The sequence below is a fragment of the Phyllobates terribilis genome, unplaced genomic scaffold (assembly GCF_046119375.1).
Source record: "Phyllobates terribilis strain yellow unplaced genomic scaffold, ASM4611937v1 Scaffold_3__8_contigs__length_932513732, whole genome shotgun sequence".
NCBI lineage: Eukaryota > Metazoa > Chordata > Amphibia > Anura > Dendrobatidae > Phyllobates > Phyllobates terribilis.
Window position 1 is genome coordinate 471114793 of NW_027362763.1, and position 27035 is coordinate 471141827.

Sequence of the window (27035 nt, forward strand, 5' to 3'; positions counted from 1 at the left end):
TATTCTCCACATATATTTACATTCCTGTGATCACATGGGAATACAACCATAAAACACTGCAATCAATACTAATCATGCTCTCATCCTAGAACAGTGTTCTCCAACTCTAGTATTCAGGGACCACCAACAGATCATGTTTTCAGGATTTAATTGTATTGAACATATTATGGAATTATCACCTGGGCATTTAAGGAAATCCCTAGAATTATTACCTGGGTAATAGTAAGGAAATCCTGAAAATATGATCTGTTGACGGTTCTTGAGGATACTGACCTAGAGGGATCTCCTTCTGTTATCCATAAAAGAACCCTGATTTAGCAACTGATGATGGTGATAACTGTTTTAAGCAGTTATATGGTGCAGCCGGACGGTCCCATCTCTTTTAATGAGGCTACCCAATGCACACAATGATGTCATCGGCCTGGGTCATTTCAAGCCAGTTCCTCATCTAGTTGATATCATGCTATTATTTTGTGCTGGGAACCTCCACTAATACAACTTTGCTACATCGTTGTTCCAGCACTGCTACTACAATTCTCCTACATCAGTCAACGCTGTTCCAGACCTGCTACATTGGACAATGCTGTGCCGTCTCTGCTACATCTTTCAACACTGTACAAGTTATTTTATAACAGTCATCACTGTTCCTGCTTTGCTACATCTTTCATCATTGTTCCTGCTCTGATTCATCAGTCATTGCTGTTGCACCTCTGCTGCATCAGTCATTGCTGATCCAGCTTTGCGACATTAGTCATTGCTGATTCAGTGCTGCTACATTAGTCGTTGCTGTTTCGGTCAACACCGTTCCATCTCTGCTACACCAGTTTGGCATATCCTCTACAGCCAGTTACATCTTGAACACCACATCCCTCCACTTCCCACGAAACTGTCCTGCTGCACCAGCATCAAATTGTCCATATTACTCAAGAACCGTCCTTCTGGACCAGGGTTCCTTAGAATGCACCTCACCAGATAAGACAAAACAACAAAAGGGGGATTCAGCTAAAGTGAACTTGTCCCTTTTGGGGACTGTATGTGGGAGAATAGGCTTTTGAAGTATCACCCATTTACCTATCTACTCTGTAGGCTTGGAAAGAGGAAATGTACATACTCAAAAGACATGCAGATAAATGAAAAAACACCCTAAAACACAGGTTAGACTGTATGACATCTAATGTAAATCTACAACTTGTCTAGTGAGGGAATGTTTAATATAATGCATTAATAAAAAGTTTTCTAGGATTTTACTATAAAGAGGACCTCTCACCACATTTATAAAAGGGGAACAGGGAAGAGTTAGATTAGTGAAAGGTGATAGACCTGTCCAAAGAGATGTGTTTTAGAGCACGCTTAAAAATATGGGTTCTAGGTATTAATCAGATTGTCTATGGTAGTGCATTCCAGAGAACTGGTGCGGCACGAGAGAAGTCTTGGAAACGTAAGTGGGACGTTCGGATTACAGAGGATGTTAGTCTTAGCTCAGTTGCTGAATGGAGAGCACAGGTAGAGTGATAGACAGAGATGAGGGAAGAGATGTATGGCGGTACAGAACTGTAGATAGTTTTTTTGGTGAAAGTGATAAGTTTATATTGTACTCTGAAGTGGATGGGCAACCAGTGTAATGACTTGAACAAGGAGAAGGCATCAGTGTAACGACTGGACAGAAATATGATCCTGGCTGCTGAATTCAGGATGGATTGGAGAGGAGAGTGTTTAGTAAGAGGGAGACCAATCAATAGAGTTGCAGTAGTTCAGACAAGAATGAACAAGATATTCCAAATAAAGTTGAGGGCCTATTGAATGCAATACTTCATTCAAAGCAATCCAATCATGAAAAAAGAAGTATAGATGCAAATAAAAATACTATTCAAATTATTAAAAAAAACAATCAATAAAAGTACATTTCTACAAAGGAGAAGTAAATAGAAGGATACCACAGTAAGTAGGTTGGAGGTATAATCCAACAAGATAGTAGACAGATATAAACACATCCAAGGTTATGTCAAGGCAGGAGAGGCCTGTCCAAACAAACAACCTTAATAAAGTGTCACATGCAATAAATAATAATAGTACTATAACAGTTCATAATAAAGAGGACCCAAATTATTAGGTTACTCAAAGAGATTCAACGGTATAAAAAACCTGTAAAGAGAAATTGTCATAGAACTGTAAAGTGTAGCGTGCAATGATAAGAAAAGTCCACGGATGATGCTATATCAGGCCTTAAAAATGGGGAAAGAGCCTCAAAATTACCACTGCCACAAAAAGCCCTGAAAAAACTAAGAGTTATGATAAAATGACATATGGCTAAGTGCCAGTTTGGAATATGATGTAGACACGTGTCAAAGAAAATCCATCATAAAATAAACACAAAATATATCATGACATAGTAGGTATATAGGGAGTGGAGGGAAGAGGCAATACAACCTGGTCACTGTGGAAGGAGGGATAACCCCAACGCGCGTTTCGCGTTCCGCTTCTTCGGGGGGAAGAATGAACAAGAGCAGATTTAAAGGTGAGAAAATGTCAGATTCTGGAGATGTTTTTAAGGATGAAGGACTGAGCAATTTAGGGAATAAACATCTCCTTAGAAGGTCTTAAAAATTAGACAAATACAACCTCAAATGAACAACAACATGACAAATTATACACTGTACTTATTTATTTAACAAAAATTAAGCCAAAATGCAGAAGCAGTGTGTGAAATATTAAGTACACCTTTACTGCTTCCATAGGAGTTAGGAGGGTAACTTGCAGCCAGATGCTGCTAAACAAATGCCACCTCTATGAAAGCAGAAGTTTTGGAAGTTTGCTGGTGTGGAGCATTTAGGTGTGTGTCAACACAATACCAAGGAGGAAATGTGAGCAATGATCTTAGAGAAGCAATTATTGCTGTCCATCGATAGGGAAAGGGCTATTGGGCCATTTCAAAACAATTTAGAGTCCATCATTCTACCGTGAGAAAGATCATTCACAAATAGAAAACATTCAAGATGGTTAACAATTAGGGTTGAGCGAGTATGTTCTGTCCGAGTATGCTCGGGCCGAGCTCCGAGTATTTACAGCTGCTCTGTGATAAGGTTAAATCGCTCCCGTGTGCATGATTTGCAACTGTTTCACAGATTTATTACATGTGAGGAATGTGTAAGAAATAGACATTCCTCACATGTAATAAAACTGTCAAACAGTTGCAAATCATGTTCACGGGAGCGATTTAACCTTATCACCGAGCAGCTGTAAATACTCGGAGCTCGGCCCGAGCATACTTGGCGAAAGGGTTAATAGAACATACTCGCTCAACACTATTAACAATCTTCTCAGGAGAGGACATCTCGTCATATTCACCTCAATATCAGGCCATGCAATACTCAGAGAAATGGAAGAAAACTACAGATTTTACCATTAGGGTATGTGCACACGATGCAGAAATGAAGCAGAAAATTTCTGCATCATTTCTGCATCTCCCTGGCAGAAAAAACGCATGCAGATTGTGCATGCGTTTTTCCTGCGGAATACATGCGGATTCACATGCGTTTCCGCATGCGGATTGACAAGCGCTTTCCAGGCGATTTTAGCATCACCTGGAAAGTGCTTAGGTCACACTATATAAATCCATGCAACCGGCATGAATTTATATAGTGTGACCCGAGAGAGTGGTAAAAATAAAAAATAAATGTATACTTTACCCTCTGATGGCCCGCGCTGTCCTGCTCAATCCGTTCTCCCTCGCCGGCAACTTTGAATTGAAAGACCTGCCGACGTCAGCGTCACGTGACCCGTCACATGACTCTGACGTCAGCACAGGTCCTTCAACTCACTGCAAAGTGCCGGGAACCAAGCAGGAGCGGTGCGCGGGCCGACAGAAGGTAAGTAGACATTTATTTTTTATTTTATTCTTTTTTTACAGCTATTTTAATAGTACCTGGGTGTGGAGGAGACTCTCCTCTCATCTACACCCGGGTACCATCCGCACATTAGAACGCGCCAATAGCGCAAGTACAAATGCAGTCTTGCGGAATTGGCGCGTTCTAATGCAAGTCAATGGCGGCGAAAACGCCGCGTTTACGCAAAATTAATTGACATGCTGAGGATTTTTGAGCGCAGCGTTTACGCTGCGGAAAAATCCGCATCATGGGCACAGCACATGTGGATTTCAATTGGGGAACATTGCTGCCCTTCTACCATGCGTTTTTAATGCGTTTCCGCAACTGCAAAAACGCAGCAGAAACACATTAAAAACGCATCGTGTGAACTCAGCCTTACTGGGATAACACAGGGCCGTTATTACTGATAAGATTATATGCAGATGAGAGGAGGGAGGAGCTCTGCCTCTAGCTCCTTTGTCTACATAGCAGCTGCTACTGATAAGATTCTATCTCCTATCTCAGTAATGGGAAAGTCTGTCTTCACCGAATACCGATTTTAGCCGCGGAATTGAGAATTTTTGATAATTACTGATCAATTCTGGTGGACAAAGAAGCAAATTTGTCTGATAAAATATGTTACAAAGTTGCTTATTTTCATGTGTACTAATGATTTATAAAATTAAAATGATGGTTACGCTTTAATTTCTGAGTGGGCTTTCTCTTACTCAAATTCTGCTAAAATATACATAGCATCTTTTTCTCCAAAAGGAGCCGGGCCCCTATAACCCTTTTACCTTCCAGGCTGGAAGGTGCTACAAAGATCATACTCTCCCTTAGCAAAGCTTTGGTCTGTATGATCAGACTAGGACATACGGACACCAGGTGCTGGTCGTACAGGCTTCAGTTGGTCACTGATTGGTTGCTGCAATCACATAACATTCACTGTTGAAAGAGAAAGCAAGGTGACAGGTGGGGGACATGGGTAATGCTACAGATGAGCACTAGGGCATAAGTAGTTGAGCATAGATTTGTTTATAATTATCTTCGAGCAAGCTGGGCTTTGTATTAGAAAAAAAAGTGATGAACAATTCCTTCAAACAGCCGAGCACACTGCACTTTTACTATATTAGCTGGAAGTCCACAATGAATACGCAACATCTGATCTCACTTAAAATGTTCCAAATTTGCTTGACATTATGATCTATTAATACGGGCATATTTTGTCAGCTCTTGGTGACAAATATTGCCGAACTAGCAGTACTGCTTTCACAATGAGTACTGTAATATAAACTGAATGCCAAGTTATAGAGATTGCACACTAAAATAGCCACAACAAAACTGCTCCAACAAATGATCTTGCAGCTGGAGTGCCAAGAGTTAATAAAACAAGCATTAGGCCCCCTTCACATGTCTGTGTCTCCAGTACGGGTGGCATCTGTTTTCACATTTACCAGAGACACGTATCCACAAGTACCTATTAAAACCTATGGTGATCTTCACATGTCCGTCTGAACCACACAGAGACATGTCCATTTTTTTCCTGGCCGCACGGATGACGAGGGCCAATACTGGTCAATGGGTCCATGTAAATTAGTACAGCACACGGATGACATCTGTGTGACACGTACCGGAATTAAATGTATTCAAGAAATCGCTGATTTTTATATGTTAAAGATGTGCAGAGATAATAGATATGAGATTAGATAGATATCAAAAGATATATAATTTGTGCCTTGCATGTGAAACTTATTGTACGGCTTTCTATTAACCTAATAAATGAAAAAAAATGACGTGAGGTCTCCCCTATTTTTGGTAACCATCAAAGGTAAATCAAACAGCTGTGAGCTGATATTATCAGGCTGGGAAGGTCCCTGGTTATTAGGCCCTTCCCAGCCTAAAAATACCAGCCCTCAGCCACCCCAGAAATGGAGAATCACATGAGATGCGCCAATTCTGGTGCTTCGCCTTTGCTCTTCCCGATTGCAATGCTGCAGTTGCAATCGGGGTAATGGGGCTTGGGGTTGATGTCAGCGGTGATTTGTCCAAAAACCCTGCTGCCATCAAGCCCTGGTGCTAGTATTGCAGAGGTGTCTACCAGACACCCTCATTACTAACTCAGTAATAAAAAGGAAAAACACTCATAAAATATTTTATTGAAATAAACACTCCCCGTCCACGGAGTCCAGCGAATCCGCCATACAAAGTTATGGAGCCTCACTTCGACGCTCCCTAGGCTTTGCAAACAACTTTCCAGGTCACGCAGCGCTGCACGAGACCCGACATGTATGTTTCCTTTTTATTACTGGGTTAGTGATGAGGGTGTCTGATTATCACTAGGGCTTGATGTCAGCTTTGTTTTTGGCCACATTACAGCTGACATCAACCCCAACCAGCATTACCTCGATTGCTAAAACACCATGGTATCGGGAAAAACAAAGGTGGAGCATCAGAATTGGAGCATGTAATGTGACGCTCCACTTCTAGGGTAGCTGAGGCTGGTATTTCTAGGCTGGGAAGGGCCCAATAACCACGGCCCTTCCCAGCCTGATAATATCAGCTCACAGCTTTACCTTTACTGGTTACAAAAAATGGGGGGGGGAACCCCATGTCATTTTTTCCCTTTATTAGGTTAATAGAAAGCTGTAGGATAAGCTATAGACTAAAGGCACTAATTCTATATCTGATGGATATCTATCTATTATCTCTGCACATCTTTAACACATAGAAATCAGTCATTTCTTGAATGCATTTTATTCTGGTACGTGTCACACGGATAGTAGACAGACCCTCTCACGCATACTTTTTTTAAGCGAATGTGTGTTCCAGAACCTGTGACTCTCCAGCGCCTGCAGAACTACAATTCCCAGCATGCCTGGCATCCTGTGGATTTCAGGACATGATGGGCGTTGTAGTATTTCATTAGCTGGAGAGTCACAGGTTGGGAAACACTGCTAAGAATAAACTAAATGATAAAGTAGTCCAAAGAATTCTTCGTAAACCGCATGTATTTCCCCCGGTCCAGGAGGGGCCGGGTAATAGTGAGCATTGCTGCGCTGGTCTGAGACACTGAGGCCAGGGAAGGTGATAACACCGCATCACTACACAGCACTGCTGCTCGGATTGTAGCTGTGTTGTTTTTTTTTTAACAACTAACTTTATTAAAACAACTGCGGCGAACACTCAGTTTCCGTCTGGATGGCTTCCCATGAGGCCGTGCGTCAGCGGGGATTGAATGACGTACTTCCGTCGGTGTCATGGCAGCTGGGGCTTCCCTTGTGTCTTACAGCAGTGGGTCTGAGTCTGAATGTGATGAAGACGAGCGGGCTAGCGCTCATTTACAGCCGAGCTCTGGAATAGTACGTGTGGTGGACTCTGCGCCGGAGGTAGCAGTGAAGGTGGGTGAGGGATGGGCGCTCTGCTCCCCTGTAGCAGGGGAACTTCTACTACACAGTCCAGAGCAACCGAGCAAAGGTTAACCCTTCCATGCCCCGGCTGCATAAGGAATGCTTATGGCTGCATTGTCGCCTTTGGTGGATTTTGTCCACGATGTTAATTAAAGGGGTTTCTAAGAATTGACCTGTACTTCCTATGGGAATAGATCAGTGTCTGATGGTGAGGACTAGACCTGTATGAGTGCAGTAAGGGGGCTCTGATTGGAGATGCACAGTACATGGCTCAGCTCTGCACTACGAGATACCCAAAGCATAACTGGCGCAGTAACCAGGCGCGGATGCTGCCCTGCATCTAAACATTAAAACTGAAGAGCCAAGGAGATGGTTTCGTGCCCGATACAGCAGAGGTGGACACTCCATTGGTGCAGCCTGGACAAAGAGATAAGTGGCCCACTTACACCTCCGAAGCAGCTACTGTCATAGAAACATAAAGGTGGGAATTATGATGGGTTACTGGACTTCAAAGGGACCCTCTTTTGTCTGTCTGTCCCCTCCACTTGTGCCTTGGATCTACATGCGCCAGCACACTCATGCAATGTAACTGATGTCTGGACTGAGCTGTGTATTTTTTTTTCTCCCAACTGTATACATTGAGATATATAAAATTATAGTTTACACCCGATTTGGACTTATGGGGCTGGACTTATGGGCTTTAGGAGGCTGCAGTTAAGCACACTAGGATGGTCATATAAGCAAATGTCTCTTCTGACACATATCACATGACATGTATGCGTTCAGGGTTTAACTAAGCATTTAAAATGCTTTTTTGACATTGTAGCCATTTGAAGGGGGGGGGGGGGGGTTGTAGGTCTGTACACCACTGTGTGCACAAGATAAGTACTTCTGCCCTGCTGTTTCAGTGATCTGTGGGTGTCTCATTGCCTGGACTGCTACAATTTAAAGGGATCCGGTCATGTAAAGAGATGCTGTTAACCTGCAGATATGGGGTTAATAGCATTCTGAAACTGTCCAGCGCCTGTAGTGAGATCCCCGTTACCGGGAGGAAATGAACTTTATTCCTCCTGGCAGCCTTGGGCTTTCAATCATAGGGGTGCGGCCGGCAGTCATCGCTCAGTGCATAGTGAGCGGCGCCTCATACCACACCCCCGGCACTGACTGACAGCACTGGGGTCCCAACATTGCCTTTTGTAAGTGAAGTGATAATGTTTATCACTAATGGATATAGATGATCAGTCACATAGGGGTTCTTCAGGACCCTTGTTCTCAGCAGGGCTGTGCAGTCGCTATAAAATGGACCAACTTCAACTCCTAAGAAGATACAGTGCATTGTGAAAGTATTTGGCTTTGAACTTTTCTACCTTTTGCCACATTTCTGGCTTCAAACATAAAGATATAAAATCCTATTTTTTTGGGAAGAATCAACAACAAGTGGGACACAATCATGAAGTGGAACGAAATTTATTGGATATTTTAAACTTTTTTAACAAATTAAAAACTGAAAAGTGGGGCGTGCAATATTATTCGGCCGCCTTGAGTTAATACTTTGTAGCGCCACCTTTTGCTGCGATTACAGCTGCAAGTCGCTTGGGGTTTGTCTATTAGTTTTGCACATCGAAAGGCTGAAATTCTTGCCCATTCTTCCTTGCAAAACAGCTCGAGCTCATTGAGGTTGGATGGAGAGTGTTTGTGAACAGCAGTTTTCAGCTCTTTCCACAGATTCTCGTTGGATTCAGGTCTGGACTTTGACTTGGCCATTCTAACACCTGGATACCTGATCTAAGGGTCTAGACTTTTAGCTGAGATGATTCTGTGCTACAGTAAATTTATCACTTAAAAATGAGCCATGTACAGTACAGACCAAAAGTTTGGACACACCTTCTCATTTAAAGATTTTTCTGTATTTTCATTACTATGAAAATTGTACATTCACACTGAAGGTATCAAAACTATGAATTAACACATGTGGAATTATATACTTAACAAAAAAGTGTGAAACAACTGAAAATATGTCTTTTATATTCTAGGTTCTTCAAAGTAGCCACCTTTTGCTTTGATGACTGCTTTGCACACTCTTGGCATTCTCTTGATGAGCTTCAAGAGGTAGTCAATGGAAATGGTTTTCACTTCACAGGTGTGCCCTGCAGGTTTAATAAGTGGGATTTCTTGCCTTATAAATGGGGTTGGGACCATCAGTTGTTTTGTGCAGAAGTCAGGTGGATACACAGCTGATAGTCCTACTGAATATACTGTTAGAATTTGTATTATGGCAAGAAAAAAGCAGCTAAGTACAGAAAAACGAGTGGCCATCATTACTTTAAGAAATGAAGGTCAGTCAGTGCAAAAAATTGGGAAAACGTTGAAAGTGTCCCCAAGAGCAGTTGCAAAAACCATCAAGCGCTACAAAGAAACTGGCTCACATGAGGACCGCCCCAGGAAAGGAAGACCAAGAGTCACCTCTGCTTCTGAGGATAAGTTTATCCGAGTCACCAGCCTCAGAAATCGCAGGTTAACAGCAGCTCAGATTAGAGACCAGGTCAATGTCACACAGAGTTCTAGCAGCAGACTCATCTCTTCAACAACTGTTAAGAGGAGGCTTTGTGCAGCAGGCCTTCATGGTAAAATAGCTGCTAGGAAACCACTGCTAAGGACAGGCAACAAGCAGAAGAGACTTGTTTGGGCTAAAGAACACAAGGAATGGACATTAGACCAGTGGAAATCTGTGCTTTGGTCTTATGAGTCCAAATTTGAGATCTTTGGTTCCAACCACCGTGTCTTTGTGCGACGCAGAAAAGGTGAACAGATGGACTCTACATGCCTGGTTCCCACCGTGAAGCATGGAGGAGGAGGTGTGATGGTGTGTGGGTGCTTTGCTGGTGACACTGTTGGGGATTTATTCAAAATTGAAGGCATACTGAACCAGCATAGCTACCACAGCATCTTGCAGCGGCATGCTATTCCATTCGGTTTGCATTTAGTTGGACCATCATTTATTTTTCAACAGGACAATGACCCCAAACACACCTCCAGGCTGTGTAAGGGCTATTTGACCAAGATGGAGAGTGATGGGGTGCTACACCAGATGACCTGGCCTCCACAGTCACCAGACCTGAATCCAATCGAGATGGTTTGGGGTGAGCTGGACCGCAGAGTGAAGGCAAAAGGGCCAACAAGTGCTAAGCATCTCTGGGAGCTCCTTCAAGATTGTTGGAAGACCATTTCTGGTGACTACCTCTTGAAGCTCATTAAGAGAATGCCAAGAGTGTGCAAAGCAGTCATCAAAGCAAAAGGTGGCTACTTTGAAGCACCTAGAATATAAGACATATTTTCAGTTGTTTCACACTTTTTTGTTAAGTATATAATTCCACATGTGTTAATTCATAGTTTTGATGCCTTCAGTGTGAATGTTCAATTTTCATAGTCAAGAAAATACAGAAAAATCTTTAAATGAGAAGGTGTGTCCAAACTTTTGGTCTATACTGTATGAGGGAGTCGGTGTCATGGAAATTGAAGAGTCAGAGGTCTGGCTTACCGACTCCACAGCCCTGGTTCTCAGGGTCAATGGGGGGGTCCCAGCAATCATTCACTTTTTTTCCGTATATAGGTGGCTACTCCACTCAGTCACCTCATCAAGACTAGTGTGAAAAACGCTGGTGTTGATGAATCGGGACCTACGTTTTTTTTTTCTGAAATTTCTCTTTTTTTCCGCTATTAGAAAAAAAAGATACAATTTTGGTATCACCGTAATCGTACTGAGATGAAGAATCATGTTGCCAGGTCATTTGTAACACAGTAAACGGTATAATAGCCCAATAATCAATGGCAGAATTCCTCACACTTTGATTTTTTTTCCCCATTTTTCAGTACATTAAATGGTAAAATGAATGGTGATATTCAAAAGTACAACTCGTCTCACATAAACAAGCCCTCGTATATCTATATAAACAGGAAATTAATAAGATATAGCATTTGGAGTAAGGAGAGGTAAAAACAATAATTGACCATCATAGTTTGGTCAGAATTTGATTGTTTTGTTTTTTTTCTGAACAAAAAAAACTGATGCTGGTTTTTCAAGCTTCTCGTATCAAACATGCCATGCAAAATGGAGAGCACATGGATGGGATCTGAATGCTTTCTGACTTTTTTTTTCACTTACCCATAGAAATGCATTGACAAGCTCAATCCAACACTCGGAACAAAATCGGACATGTCTCTGTGATTTTGTGCGGACCACTCAGCCGCAAAAAATACATGGACATGTGAACAGCCCAGTACACTACAATAGGTAGGAGTTCTAACCGTGAGTTTCTGGTTCTGGCTTATATCTTAAATCATGTGGTAAGGCTCGTTAAAGGGTCACTATTTACTTTTAGGATTGCTACTTCCTGTAGGTGGCACTAGAGTTCTAGTCCTCTTCCTCTCTGAAGAGACAATTTGCTTCTATCCATGAAAAACATGGATAGAACTCGTACGAGAAAAACTGAAATGGGATTCTTCACTTCGTAGAACATGTTTCCACCACACCGGAGTAGATGGTAGGGTGTTTTACGCCACTCCAGCTGATGCTTAGCATTGTGCATGGTAAACTTGGGCTGCTGCTCATGCTGATTAATCCTTACCATGACGCTCATGACACAGTTCTCCTGATGTCATTTGCAGAGGCAGGTTTGAACACAAGTGAAGGTGTAATAGGGGATAGCTGACTGTCACCAGGTTAAAAGTGACTGTATTTGTTATTTTATTCCCACTGACCCCCTGAGTATTCTATTTTATTTTTTTTTGTTCACCATATGGTTTTAAATGACGCTTTATATTTAGTGCTAATTTTTATTGTGCCAAGGCTCACAGGATTCTCTAAAGGTAACTTTGGACTTCTCCGCATTATTACCCTGTGACCCACACCTCCTTGTAAAGGCTAAACAAATTTGCACCAAATAAAGTGAATACTTTTATTTTTCCCCTGTCATAGCTGTGTAAGGAGTTGTACTTTTGAATGATACCATCCGATTTTACCAGAAAACAGGGGAAAAAAAATTAAAAGTAAGCTAAGATTGCAAAAAAAAAAAAAAATGCAATTTATCAAGTGTGTGTTATAACAGGGCTGAGGAGTCTGAGTCGGAGCCCATTTTGGTGGAGTCGGTATAAAATGGACCGACTCCTAAAATATATAATAAATTGAGTACAGTAGTAGTGTTGAGCCACCCCCGTAGTGTTCGAGTTCGGTTCGGTTCGTCGAACACCCGTGTGTTCGCCGAACTGTTCGTCGAACTGTTCGTCGAACACCTTCGAGCACCGTTAAAACCAATGGCAGGCAAACAAAAACACATAGAAACACATAGAAAACACCTTCAAAGGTGTCCAAAAGCTGACAAACTGCTCAGAAGACACAACTAACACATGGAAAAGTGACAAGTACATATAGTCATGCGAAAAGAAAAGAGGTGGAGGAGTAAAAGGAGGGGGAGACACAGATATAGGCATGTCATGCCCTTCTAAAATCCAAAAAGTGAGAAGCCGAGACGGCCAGTCCGCTCCTGCCCGTGCCACCTCCGTGTCGCCGGGTTTGTGCCAGAGCCGCGGTGAACCCTGACGGCCAGCCCCCCTCTCCCAATACTGGTGCCTGTCCGCTGGTGGGTCGAGAGAGCCCCCCTGTGGTGGAGGCAGCTCTAAGCTTTTTAATTTAAATTGTCCCTCTAATTTGAATGAATACACTTTAAATCCATTTACAAGGATCTATTGGAGGGCAAGTCTCATGCCAGCAGCCGCGTAATTCCAGCTCCAGTAGCGTCCACTAAAGCTGCTGCAGTTAAAAAGCTTTTATAAGGATCGAGCTCGGCTGTCCACCGCAAGGCATCCTAGTGCCAGTCCCAGCCCCTATGCCTTGGGGTGCCTCCTGATGCTCTTCACTAAGTATCCCGTGGTCCCGAAGCATTTCCTTTGAAAAAATTAAGTGTCCAAACTACAGGTGGTGTAGCTTGCTTAACAGCCTGGATAATCCGCTGACTAGCAGACACTGCTACTAGGCACAAAGTATTTCCTGGGCTAGATGCAGTTAAAAATTTGTAAGTAGATACTCTCGTTGGATGCTGAGAAAGCATTCCATAGAGTCTCCTGGCACGCCATATATGATTCTCTTAAAAAGCTTGGGGTAGGGGTCTAGGGGACCCTTTTATAGCCAAAATCACGGCCCTGTATCACAATACGTCACCTAGGCTGAAGATAAATGGAACTGTAGCACCGAGGGCTCGGTTGCTACAGACGTATTGCACCTCACCCAGAGGTGTGATATCTCACTCTCAGATAAGGATGGAGTGTGGATCAGGACCCGACACCTGCATGCATTACACCACATTGCCGTGGGGCAGGGCGACCAATATGCCCCTGAGATGGGCACGACAGTCCCTGTCCCTGGCTGGAGTGGGGGGAGGGAACACTGAGGAAGGGGAACCCTGCAGTGCAGGAGCAGGGAGGAAGCAGTTCCTGGGTGCATTGAGAAGGGAGTATAAAAGGTGGGCACCATCTTAGTTCAGTGCAGAGAAGTCTGAGCAGAAGTGGCAGGGAGCAGGGGCTCTGCATGAGCTCTGCTCCGGAGGCGGGCCTAGTAACAGAGGCCCAGGCCTGCAAGAGGGAGAAGGAAGGAAGAGGAGCGGAGAAGGCTCCAGGAACGAGGAATGAAGGGATCCCAGGGGTGCGGACGGGCGAGTCGCCACCGCACGCCCGAATCCACCTGCGTGGAGGGGTCAGGCCAAAGGGGGAGACCGGTCCCCGAACTAGTGGAGGCAGGAAACGACCCTCAGCTAGAAACCGGAGGCTCTGACATTTTATGTGGCGCAGCCCCTTGCTCCACCCGCTAGGAAGGCACCACATAGGGTCAGGGAAACTGGCGCCAAGTTTACCAAGAGGAGGCCCGAGGCAGCCGGACAGAAGTGTTGGTAAGAAAGGCCAGACAAAGGACACACAAAGGGGGTCCTGTGAAGCGCTCCAAAGTTATCTGGGAGTTGTCTGAGCCCCTCACCTGGTGAGCACAGTACGACGTGGGCAGCCGTTACCTGCAGACGTGGTCTGGATAATAAGAACTGTGAGTAAAGGCCCTGAACTGCATCACTGACTCCGTGTCGTTACTGCTGCTGCCCTGCACCATCACCCCCATCCTCCGCATACACTGCCCTGAGGCTATACTCCTCCCGTGGGGAGTTATGCTACGCTCTGCTGCACCCACAACACCAGCCTTAGCGGTCTGCCCTGTAGCGGCGGTTCACTCTGACCGCAATCCACGGGTGGCGTAGTCGGACATTTAAACATCAAAACCACATAAATAGTTCCGCCACTGGTTTGACCGCCCTGAGCCACGGAACCGGATCGCCGCCACGAAGACTACAACCACCAGCATCCACCAAAAAGGGTCCGGCTCCGGGTGTCCCAAGGCCCAGGGGGTGCGTCAGAACATTTTCATCACCTTTCACAATCACCAATGGGACAAGGCAGGAATGTCCTCTGTCCCCTCTCTTATACATCCTAGTGACGGAGCACCTGCTCTCATCAATTCGCCATAACCCCAATATTAGGTGGATTGAGGTGGGAGGCACCGAGTACAAGTGCTCTCTATTTGCTGATGATGTCCTAGTATATATCACTCAATCACATATATCCATCCCTGCTGTTATGGCTGAAATAGATCACTTTGTTACATGGTAAAATTTTAAAATCAATGCAGCGAAGTCTGAGGCCCTCGATGTCTCCCTCCCTAAATCCATATAGGATTCCATCCAGTCCAACTTTCCCTTTGCCTGGCCCTCACAGGGTATCAAATACTTAGGAATTCCTATTCATAGAGACCTCTCCCATCTATGTTATCTTAATTTTGGGCCCTTTATTGAACAATTCCATACAGACCACGGTTGGCAAGTTAGAACTGTAAGATTCACTACGTGAACCACTGGTGTTTTGTGGAAAAGCACATGTAAGATTCTGCAACAGTCTCTGCTGATACTCCTGCATGCGTGCATCCCTTTCTATGGCAGGAATAATTTCTGCAAATTTACTTTTGTACCGGGGATCTAACAGTGTGGCAACCCAGTAGTCAGGATTATTTCTAATTCTCACAATTCGAGTTTCATGTTGCAGGTAGTGCAGCAAGAAGGCACTCATGTGTGTTGCGCATCCAGGAGCACCAAGTCCCTGTTGTGTTGGTGGCGAGGTAACAATCATGCTTCCTTCCTCTGTCCTCTCCCCCCAACCTCGCACAACAGAAATGTGATCAAGGTCTCCCTCATCTGATGAGTCTTCCATCAGTTCGTCCTCCACTTCTTCCTGGGCTCCTGCACCTTCCTCACTAGTTTGGCTGCTACCATGCGCCCTGGTAAAATCATCTCCCCCACCCTCACATGCCTGCCGCCCTGGTGCTGCCGACCGTCTGGACCTTGCAGGTGTTAGCCCTTCCGCATACAACTCCTCCTCCTCTACTTCCTCCACCTCCTCTTGTGCCACCACCTGACTCCGAATTCTGTTTAACATGTGCTCCAGCATGTAAATCACCGGAATAGTCATGCTGATAATGTCATCGTCAGCACTGAACATCTTCGTCGCCATTTCAAAACTGTGCAGAAGGGTGCATAGGTCCCTGATCTGAGACCACTCCTCCAGCGTGATTTGCCCCACCTCTGAATCTCGTTGGCCCAGGCTATACGTCAGAACGTATTGCACCAGGGCTTGTCGGTGCTGCCACAGTCGCTGCAACATGTGCAGAGTTGAATTCCACCGGGTAGGCACATCGCATTTTAGCCGGTGAAGTGGCAGGCCCAACGACTTCTGTAGAGATGTAAGTCGCTGAGCTGCGGGAAGTGAGCACACAGCGACCGTGCCCTCTGCAGAAGGCCATCTAGTCTGGGATAGTGGGCTAAAAATTGCTGGACAACCAGGTTCAACACGTGAGCCATACAAGGCACGTGTGTGACATTGCCCCGGCGAAGGGCCGCACCCAGGTTTGCAGCATTGTCGCACACGGCCTTCCCTGGTTTCAGGTCCAGTGGAGACAACCATTCATGAAATTGGTTCTCCAGAGCTGACCACAACTCCTCAGCTGTGTGACTCACATTTCCCAGACATTTCAATGTAAAAACCGCCTGATGACGTTGAGCCCTACTGCCAGCATAGTAAGGAGGTGTGCAGGATCCCTTCTGCGCAGTTAGAAAGCTTGTAGCATGACCAGACAGGCTTTGGGTGCAGGTGGAAGACCGAGAGGAGGTTGAGGAGGCAGAAGCAGTGGAGGAAAAATGACATAAAGAGGATTGACGCACAACTCGTGGGGACGGCAAGACTTGGACAGCAGCCCCTTGTCCTGCTGTCACCATAGTTACCCAGTGCCCAGTCAGCGACATGTAACGCCCCTGTCCATGCCTACTCGTCCAAGTGTCTGTGGTGAAATGCACCCTGTCACACACAGAGTTTCTCAAAGAAGCGGTGATGTTGTGTGCGACATGCTGGTGGAGCGCAGGCACACCTTTCTTTGAGAAGTAGTGCCGACTGGGCATCTGGTACTGGGGCACTGCGACGGACATAAGGTCTCGAAAATCCTCTGTGTCCACCAGGCGGAAAGGCAGCATTTCTGTAGCCAAGAGCTTGCAGATGGTGAAATTCAACCTCTTAGCTTTCTCATGGCTAGGAGGAAATGGTCTTTTACTTGTCCACATCTGAGGGACCGAGGGCTGGCTATTGTGCTTAGACGGGGTTGATAAGGGTGTCCCCGGCAAACTGCCGGTCTGTGAGGAAGATGCAGGCGGACATGTTAGGTTGCCTTGATCCAAAGGTGGTGCTATCGATGTCGGACAGCGCTCAAGACCAGCTGGTGTTACCACCTCCAAAGAAAATGATGACCTGCCAATCACGCTGGCTGTTGCGGGTAAAGAGGTGGCAGGTCTGCGCCCCAAAACAGGTGTGACTGCTGTCCCCCCAGTCACAGAGGATGAAGAGGCCGCGGATGCACAAGATATGGCAGACGGTGGTTGGCCCGGCCGGCTAGACCGCATTGTAGCACACTGAGCTTCCCACTGCAACTTATGCTTCATGTCCATGTGCCGGTTCATGCATGAAGTACTCAAACTATGTATTTTTTGGCCTCTACTTAGCTTTTGCTGACAAATGTTACAGATAACACGAGTTGGGTCATCTTTATCGATCTGAAAAAATGCCCAGGCTATGCAAGGCTTAGCACCCATGCGACCTGAAGAGCCACCACGACTTGTGGTGAGAGGCAGAGTTGTGTTTGAGGATGCAGTTGTTGACGTGCTTCCAGTACTACGTCTCTGTCCAGGAAGGCGCAACCTGACCTCGTCGTCACTAGCATCTTCCTCCACCTCCTCTGCTGACCTCATCTCTTGGCTGACTGTGGGTTGACAGTAAGTGGGATCTCCGACCTCATCATCATCACCCTGTGCATTATCACACCCGTCGTCCTCAGAGCCAACCTGTTCCTGCCCTGACAAAAAACTAAAGTTGTCGCTCCAATCAGGTATTTGAGTCTTATCATCGTCTTCCTCATTGTCTCCACCAACAGGAGTTACAGTTTGGGAATGAGGGTCTACATTATGGTCAGAACCTTCTGCGTCTGGTCCTGGATCCGACTCATAAAGATTCTGGGCATCAGTGCAGATCATTTCCTCGTCTGGATTCACAGAAGCGCTGGAGTCGACCTCTGATTCCCAGGCTATAGTATGAGTAAACAGCTCTGCAGACTCAACCATCTGTTCTACCTCATACTCAGACGGGCAGCTGGAGATTTGGGAGCTGTGAGGAAGCAAGTGCGATTTGGGTGACACCTTTGAGGACTGGAGTATTTGTGATGTTGAAGTTGATGTGGAGGAGAGCCCACTTAAAGGAGCACTTGATATCCGTTGAAGCACCTGCTGTTTTTGTGCCTCATCTGGAATTTGTAGCGATTGGCGTGGCCGTAAGAAAGGGATCTTATCACATTGTCCGCTAAAAGAAGTAGACATTTTAGTTTGGCTGGAAGATGGTCTTTCTTCTGCACCTACCCCACGGACACAACCTTTTTTCCCCTTCCCAACACGCCTATTCCCCTTTCCACCAGCAGCAGGCCTTTTTCCACTCATTTTGGTGGTTAACTAATTCACAACTCTGGAGTTGTTTGCACAAAAAAACAATGGATGGTAACCGAGCAGAGCTGAGTGGCCAAACTGTGGTATTAGGCCAAAACTATTGGCTGGGTTAGATGCAGAAAAAAATTATTTTTAATTTGCAACCTGATGGAGGTCAGTATAGATGGACTAATAGACCAAGTCCCACACACCGCTAGAAGCCCAAATATTTTTTCAGAGCTAGATGCAGAAAATTTTTTTATTCAATTTGCAACCTGATGGAGGTCAGTATAGATGGACTAATAGACCAAGTCCCACACACTGCTAGAAGCCCAAATATTTTTTCAGAGCTAGATGCAGAAAAAAATTATTTTTAATTTGCAACCTGATGGAGGTCAGTATAGAAGGACTAATAGAACAAGTCCCACACACTGCTAGAAGCCCAAATATTTTTTCAGAGCTAAATGAAGAAAAAAAATATTTTCAATTTGCAACCTGATGGAGGTCAGTATAGATGGACTAATAGACCAAGTCCCACACACTGCTAGAAGCCCAAATATTTTTTCAGAGCTAGATGCAGAAAAAAATTATTTTTAATTTGCAACCTGATGGAGGTCAGTATAGATGGACTAATAGAACAAGTCCCACACGCTGCTAGAAGCCCAAATATTTTTTCAGAGATAAATGAAGAAAAAAATTATTTTTAATTTGCAACCTGATGGAGGTCAGTATAGATGGACTAATAGACCAAGTCCCACACACCGCTAGAAGCCCAAATATTTTTTCAGAGCTAGATGCAGAAAAAAATTATATTCAATTTGCAACCTGCTGGAGGTCAGTATAGAAGGACTAATAGAACAAGTCCCACACACTGCTAGAAGCCCAAATATTTTTTCAGAGCTAGATGCAGAAAAAAATTATATTCAGTTTGCAACCTGATGGAGGTCAGTATAGATGGACTAATAGAATGATGCTATGCCCAAAAGATTTTACTTCACTAGGTGCAGTAAAAAAATTGGTATTCTATACACAGGTGGTATATCTTGCAACACAGATAGGCTACTCCACTGACTAACACACTCTGCAATAGGCCAAAAAGGATTAGCTTTGCTAGATTCAGCCAAATGCTGTGAAAAAAACTTGCACAGCACTGGCACAGACCTGCCTGGCAAAAACTGATAGGAACTGATGTAACCTAGTCCTGAAAAGGACTCCAATTACAATTAGTCTTTACTCCCACAATCTATCTATTTAAGAGCACAGACCTGCCTGATAAAAGTCGTAGGAAATGCTGTAACCTAGTCCTTAAAAGGACTGCAATCACAACTATTCCCTACTCCCAAGGTATCTGTATATTTGTGCGAAAATTGGCTTGAAATTAACAAGGTATAGCGCACACAGCAACAGCGGTGCCGTCTAACACGCAGCTGCAGCAGTGAGAAAATGGTGGCGACGGGGAAAATGGCTTGGTCTTATAGGGCAAGGACATGAGACATACACTGCCAATCACACATGCCCTTGCTTGTGTGAAAAAAAGCACTTCGCTCCGTGTGTGCGCTGCTGATAGGCTGACAGATTGCACCTCCCCACTGCAAATGCGGGAAAGAGAATAAAAAATGGAGATCTTCATTGTTCCTGCAGAGATCCATCCCCTGCCCCTCCCCCCGCCCCGCTGTACACTCAAACTGCGTATTAACATTAATTTTCATCATTACTGAGAAAAAATCCAGTTATGATTTTGGTGCACGAACAGTTATCGAACATAACCTCGAACAGCCGAATTTTTCTCAAATTGTTCGTGTTCGCCGACCGGCTCGAACACCGCCCAAAACAGCTCGAATTTGAGATTGGCGAACAGTTCGAGTAGAACAACGCTCATCTCTATACAGTAGTTCAATGCAGTTTGTGGGGAATATTTTTTCAATAGAATTTGGGAAAGTTATGAAATGTCCTATAAATGTCTGTCCTATTCCTGATCTAAGGGTCTAGACTTTTAGCTGAGACGGTAAATTTATCACTTAAACATGAGCCATATATGAGGGAGTTGGTGTCATGGAAATTGAGGAGTCTGAGTCGGAGGTTTGGCTTACCGACTCCACAGCCCTGGTTTTTAGTGGCATTTAATGTGCAGTAAAAATGAATGACTTGGAAATATAATTCTTAAGATTATGGCGATCCCAAACTTGCATATTTAATACATTTTTCTTGTTTCAACATTTTCCAACTTTTTTTTTTCATTGCTGACTTTTTTATTGATGGTTATTGATTGGGGTAAATGACGCGTTTTGTTGCATTTTTTTTGACGGATTTTTCTTTCTCTTTACAGTTTTTATTGATCTATTTAATTTTTGCATTCTGATAGATTAGACTTTTATAAACTCAGCAATACCAAATGTTTTGTTTTTTTTTTCTCTTTTTATAACTTTCGTGGGTTCGGGGTGATTAAAATATATCTTTTTAAATATTTTGTAAAACTTGTTTTAATATTACTTTGTTAGTCCTTGTAGAGGACTCCAACATGTGATTGTCTGATCATGTGGTATTTAGTAAAAATTGCTGTCTCCTATCAATGCCAGACACTGGCTGGTCTTCATAGGAGCACCTTCATGACAGTCCCTGGTTCTTCAGCAGACACAAAGCTTTCTTGGCAGCCCATCAGCACGTCTTGGGTGGCCGGTGGGTGTTTAGAACAGTGGTATTTAACAGGTCAACAGCAGTGGAGCTCGGCTCCACCTGCTACTGTTAAAACAGCCATCATCTTCTCGGAATTGGGCATGAGATTTCCAGGCATGCGCACTGGGTGTACGTCCCGGCTTCATTGCGCATGTGCGCATGCTCCGGCGCCGCCGAACGTCACAATGATTCACGCGTCCACCAGCCACTGACTCTCAGTGGCTCCGGAGTATTTGCACGTATGATATGAAGCCGGGATGTACACCCAGATTCAGTGCATATGCCCGGAAAGCTGATAGACACTGCACAAGTGCGGGATCTGCTGGGAGATTTTGGTGACGTAGGGAGCAGTGAACAGAAGGAATTATGATGCGATGGGAGTGGAGAATTTGAAAAGGCATTTGACTGACCGTGCCTGGAAAGCTAGAGATCCCCACCCCTATGACTGAAACAGAAGGTATGTGGGGCAATCATCAAAGCATAAAAAATGTTTTTCGCCATAAATACTGGGACGTTTTGCTTGAGAAAAACATGTTAGTGATGCAATGTGATTCACTAACAAGACATTGGGGGCAGTTCAATATAAAAAAAGGACATAACAGGTTCCCTTTAAGTGTAAGCCACTCCATGGCTCAATCTGAGAGATTTTATGGACTGCTGCTATGTGATTGAGCTGGTATTACTCCCAGATACCTCTTCTTCACAATAAATGAATTTGCAATGGCTGGGAAGCTAGTAGTTAAACAATTTGATGAAATTCCATTTTGAGGGTTATGGGAATGCATCACTGTTGCCATCTGTTTGAAGTCAGGTTGCAGCATGGGGCCTTGAAATGCAACACAGGTAAGTAATGGGATAGTTAGGCTTGGCTCTGTCAAAGCATAGTTTAACCTCTTTAAGAGGGTGGCATGATTGTTGTCAGTGAACTCTTCAGGACGACCCATACTACTACAATTGTTTGTCTATAAGATTACGTGGCTGTGTTAAATGTATTTTGTCACTATATTTTCGCCTAATCTGAGAGCAGCTGTAGTTTTGATAAACTCATGCTGATGAAACGTAATTTTATTACCAAGGTCTAGTAAACCTGCTGCTATGTAGTCCTCCATATTCATGAGCTCTGCATAACTTCGCTGTCAGCACTGATTGGCAGCTTTCTGTGTACACTGGCAGCTTTCTGCCTATGCACAATCAGTGGTGTGGGCGGGGTTATACTTAGCTCAGTATTTAGAGAATTGATAGATCTGCAGCAGATAAAACTACAGCAAAAATCCAAGTAAAGCTAGGTTCGCAAGAGATTTTTTTTTTTCTTCTCTTACAAGTTCGGGTCTCTTTTATTTACCAGAACCCGAACTTCCACCGGTCCACCCATCCCTAATCAGGAGGTGTGCACAGTCAGGTTGGATCCTGACGAACCCGTCCATCAGATAGGCTCACTGTAGAGAAATAACTGCATGTTATATTTTTCTTTGCTGTGGCCCTCTGTATAAGAAAGCTCAGTCTGCTGCACTTTCCTATCCAGTTAAACAAACTGTGTGGAATCACATACCAGCCAGCTGGAGGCCCATGACACATTTTCAGCCTCTGTCTGGTGAATGGTCGTCAATAGTGATGTTACAGTATACATCAGGAAAAGCTCCTGTCAAATACTGTAGGCTATTTGAACAGATATAGTGTGCACCTAGACTAAGTGACACTTTGCTGGAATCAGGGTCTCTACCTCTATATCATGCTGCTCTCAGATTGAGTAGCAAAAACCTATTGACGGATTCCGTTTTAAGGAGTATTCCATTTTCAGAAAAAAAACCCTGTCACCAGGCAAAGTTTCAAAAAAACAAAAAACTTGTGTTACTCACCCTCCCTGGGTCCAGTGCAGAGTCTCCATTATTGCTTCTGGTGTATGTTATTGTCTGTAGCACTGATGTCACCAATTGGTGAATTTAGTGACTCTGCTTGACGACACAAACTGCTCAAAGCCGTTGAGCTCACTGATTGCCACTTTTCCCGGTATCTGTTATTGTCTGTACCATTGATTTCATGTTGATAGCACTGCAGTCAAAGTCTCAGGGGGTAGAGCCAAGCACAGTTGTGCTTTTTTTTTTAACCATGTGGTGATGGGTTTTCTGAAAACAGAACAACCCTTTAAATTTGTTTGACAGTTTGCATTGTATGAGGCTTAAACACCTGCTATGTTATTGGGATGTAACAATGCTTAGTGCATGAGGGGGCCCAAATACTCCCAATTATGTGTATGAGAATTGTATAAAAATTGAAGTCTAGCTGCCCTTACAGTTGTGCTCAAAAGTTTACATACCCCGGTAGAATTTTTCATTTCTTGGCCTTGTTTCAGAGAATATGAATGATAACAAAAGAACTTTTTCTCCACTTATGGTTATTGGTTGGTTGAAGCCATTTATTGTCAAACTACTGTGTTTTCTCTTTTTAAATCTTAATGACAACCAAAAACATCCAAATGACCCTGATCAAAAGTTCACATACCCCAGTTCTTAATACCGTGTATTGCCCGCTCTAACATCAATGACAGCTTGAAGTCTTTTGTGGTAGTTGTGGATGAGGTTCTTTATTTTCTCAGATGGTAAAGCTGCCCATTCTTCTTGGCAAATAGCCTCCAGTTCCTGTAAATTCTTGGGCTGTCAAGCATGAACTGCGCGCTTGAGATCTCCCCAGAGTGGCTCAATGATATTGAGGTCAGGGGACTGAGATGGCTACTCCAGAACCTTCACTTTGTTCTGCTGTAGCCAATGACTGGTCGACTTGGCCTTGTGTTTTGGATCGTTGTCATGTTGGAACGTCCAAGTACTTCCCATGCGCAGCTTTCGGGCTGATGAGTGCAAATTTGCCTCCAGTATTTGCTGATAACGTGCTGCATTCATCTTTCCTTCAACTTTTACCAAGTTTCCTGTGCCTTTGTAGCTCACACATCCCCAAAACATCAGTGATCCACCTCTGTGCTTTACTGTAGGAAAGGCGTTCTTTTCATCATAGGCCTTATTGACCTCTCTGCAAATGTAACGGTTATGGTTGTGGCCAAAAAGTTAAATTTTGGTCTCATCACTCCAAATTACCTTGTTCCAGAAGTCGTGAGACTTGTTTCTGTGCTGTTTGGCGTATTGTAGGTGAGAAACTTTGTGGCATTTGTGCAGTAATGGCTTTCTTCTGGCGACTCGACCATACAGCCCATTTTTCTTCAAGTGCCTCCTTATTGTGCATCTTGAAACAGCTACATCGCTAGTTTTTAGAGAGTCCTGAATTTCAGCTGATGTTATTTGTGGGTTTTTCTTTGCATCCCAAACCGTTTTCCTGGCAGTTGTGGCCGAAATTTTTGTTGGTCTACCCGACCATGGTTTGGTTTTTACAGAGCCCCTGATTTTCCATTTATTAATCACAGTTTGAACGCTGCTGACTGGCATTATCAATTCCTTGGATATCTTTTTGTATTCCTTTCCTGTGTTATATAGTTCAACTACCTTTTCCCGTAGATCCGTTGACAATTCTTTTGCTTTCCCCATGACTCACAATCCAGAAACGTCAGTGGCTGGATGAAAGATGCAAGAGTCTGTCTGGATCCCAGAAAGTCACTCAGCTTTTATGCACACACACCGATTACAAGCAAACAGGTCACAGGTGAGGATGTTACCTTTAGTAGCCATTCAAACCCATTTGTGTCAAATTATGTGCATGTTATCAGGCCAAAATCACCAGGGTATGTGAACTTTTGATCAGGGTCATTTGGATGTTTTTGGTTGTCATTAAGATTTAAAAAGACAATAAATGGCTTCACCCAACCAATAACCATGAGTGGAGAAAAAGGTTTTTTTTGTTATCGTTCATATTCTCTGAAACAAGGCCAAGAAAGGAAAAATTCTGCCGGTGTATGTAAACTTTTGAGCACAACTGTATGTATTCATAGCCCCATCTCTGGTGGATGGATTGTAGAAGCTAAAATCCCCATGCTTGGATATTGAAGGCTGAGATGGGAATAACCATTTAACCTCTTCCTGATACTATAATTTCTTGATTTTTCACTTTCCCCATCTTCAAAGAGAAATAAGTAACTTTTTTTTTCCATGCAGCTGATTTCAGGTCAGGTACACACGATAAAACTTTGTTACATGTCATATTTTTGGCAGATAAGTGAACTGTAGAATGAAAATTCTGGCATTGTTTTTTCACTACATCATTCACTTTGCAGGATATTTGAAACTTTGCATGTGATATTTTAAAATGTTGGTTTTACACATACTCAAATATGTATTTATTTTTTAGATTCATTTTTTTATTGTTTATTGGCTTAATGGGAACAGGGGGTTAATTTGAACTTTTATGAGCTTTTTACAATAATTTTAATCTGCTTTGCAGTGTATTGCTATGTTACTTACTGATTTTATGTGAAGCTACTAAGCCTGCTGAATGCACAAGCTTTTAAAACACACACACACACACACACACACACACACACACACACACACACACACACACACACACACACACACACACACACACACACACACACACACACACATTTTTCTTTCAGTCACATCCGCTTTGGCAATCCACACCAAAAACTGCATGCAAACTGCACATGTGCTTCCATATGCTGGGGCCCCGTATTTATTGCCTAGTTTACTGATGCCAATGGTTTTGAGAGTTTGGATAAATACCTGTTTTTGAAAGGGTTTCTCTAACTATCCACATAAAATGTTCTTTTTGATGGAACAGTGGAATTTTAATTTGTCACCTTGGAAACACGCTGCTAAGTTAAAAGCCGCTCTCCCACGCACAGCAGTTACCAGCTTTTCACTTTGTGGAGGCTGATAATTCATTGCCTCGCAGTACACCTATTGTAACACTGACGTTTGATGGATTTCAACTCTTGGGGGATATCTATTAACATTGTTGACCTCTAAAAAGAAGCAATGTTTAGCTGCTCAGAGAACTGGTCAACGTACAGAAGGTTACATGCTTCTTTTGCGTCATTAACATTTAATTAAAGGGGTTATTACACCAGGAACACCCCATGTAATTAGCTTCCATATGTGAAAGTGTTAATCTTCTTAAATACATTTATTTGAAAAATGCAAAAGTTATTAGTCAATGGGGCTCTGTGTGAATTGGGCAAGTCTATGAGGTGGAGATGACTGCTTAGAGGGGTTTAGGAGAAATCTGCAGTCCTGTAGAGTGAAGATCGCACACTCACAATACCGTGATCGCACACTCACAATACCGTGATCGCACACTCACAATACCGTGATCGCACACTCACAATACCTTTGCTTTTCCTGTGTGGGTTTGCAGTCACATTACTGCATACATATGGGCAAATGCCGACTAGTCTCATCCGTTTTCTCTCATTTTTCTTCTACTGAATGTTGTGCTCACAGTGACTACAAGAAATAACTTTCTCCCAAGCCACATCAGATACCGTTTTTTCTACAGTTTTTTCCTATTACTTACCTGATTGTACAGCTTCATAAAAAGGGGACCATTAAAGATTGTAAGGTAGCTTTCGATGTCAATGAATTTCAGCAATGTCATACAGATGGCAGGGTTTTGCTTTACATAAAACACAAAAATTCCTATCACAGCTATAAGGTGTGGTATAGTGTCGTGTCCAGAAATGCCCAAAACACTACAATTTTTGCAAATGCGCAAAGTAGTGATTTTCATGTATTTCTTTTTAGGGTCTGTGCACACATTGCAGATTTGTCATGTTTTCTTCGTGTTTTCTGCACAGATTTGTCACAAAACCTGAAGGGATTCCTGATGCCAGTAAAGTGAATGAGAATACTACAGTCTCATGCACACGTTGCTTATTTGTGACTTGCAGATTTATATCTGCAGCATGTCAGTTCTTCCAGCATTTTTGCTGCAGATTTCACCCATATGGGGAAAAGTCTGTATGAAAAACACTGCATTTTTCCTGCCAAGAGATGCAGAAATTTTGGCACCAAATACTTAACGTGTGCACATAC

The 27035-nt window shown here is 43.6% G+C and overlaps 2 protein-coding genes across 3 annotated transcripts in view; both read left to right on the forward strand.

Annotated features, from left to right (window-relative positions):
- Nucleotides 1-7076: 7076 nt before the first annotated feature.
- Nucleotides 7077-27035, forward strand: part of CDC40 (cell division cycle 40) — a 58270-nt gene continuing 38311 nt past the window's right edge. The window contains exon 1 of one of the 2 annotated variants that reach the window (XM_073675852.1): nt 7077-7261. In XM_073675852.1, coding sequence (XP_073531953.1) covers nt 7121-7261 — 141 coding nt within the window. In that variant the 5' untranslated portion in view covers nt 7077-7120. Of the gene's footprint in view, nt 7262-24584; nt 24688-27035 lie in introns of those variants that run through there. The other variant, XM_073675854.1, reaches the window with a different exon arrangement.
- On the forward strand, nt 9543-11495 carry LOC141257846 (uncharacterized). The gene is made up of 3 exons (XM_073672858.1): nt 9543-9937; nt 10067-10346; nt 11439-11495. The coding sequence occupies exons 1-3, from the start codon at nt 9543-9545 to the stop codon at nt 11493-11495; spliced, it is 732 nt and encodes a 243-aa protein (XP_073528959.1).

What these genes read in the sequence shown, in the direction of transcription:
- LOC141257846 (XM_073672858.1), top strand. Translation starts at nt 9,543, where the DNA reads ATGGCAAGAAAAAAGCAGCTAAGTACAGAAAAACGAGTGGCCATCATT. An exon ending in CTGCTAAGGACAGGCAACAA is followed by an intron (nt 9,938 to 10,066) that starts GCAGAAGAGACT and finishes TGTGCGACGCAG; the next exon opens with AAAAGGTGAACAGATGGACT. An exon ending in CCAAGATGGAGAGTGATGGG is followed by an intron (nt 10,347 to 11,438) that starts GTGCTACACCAG and finishes ACTTACCCATAG; the next exon opens with AAATGCATTGACAAGCTCAA.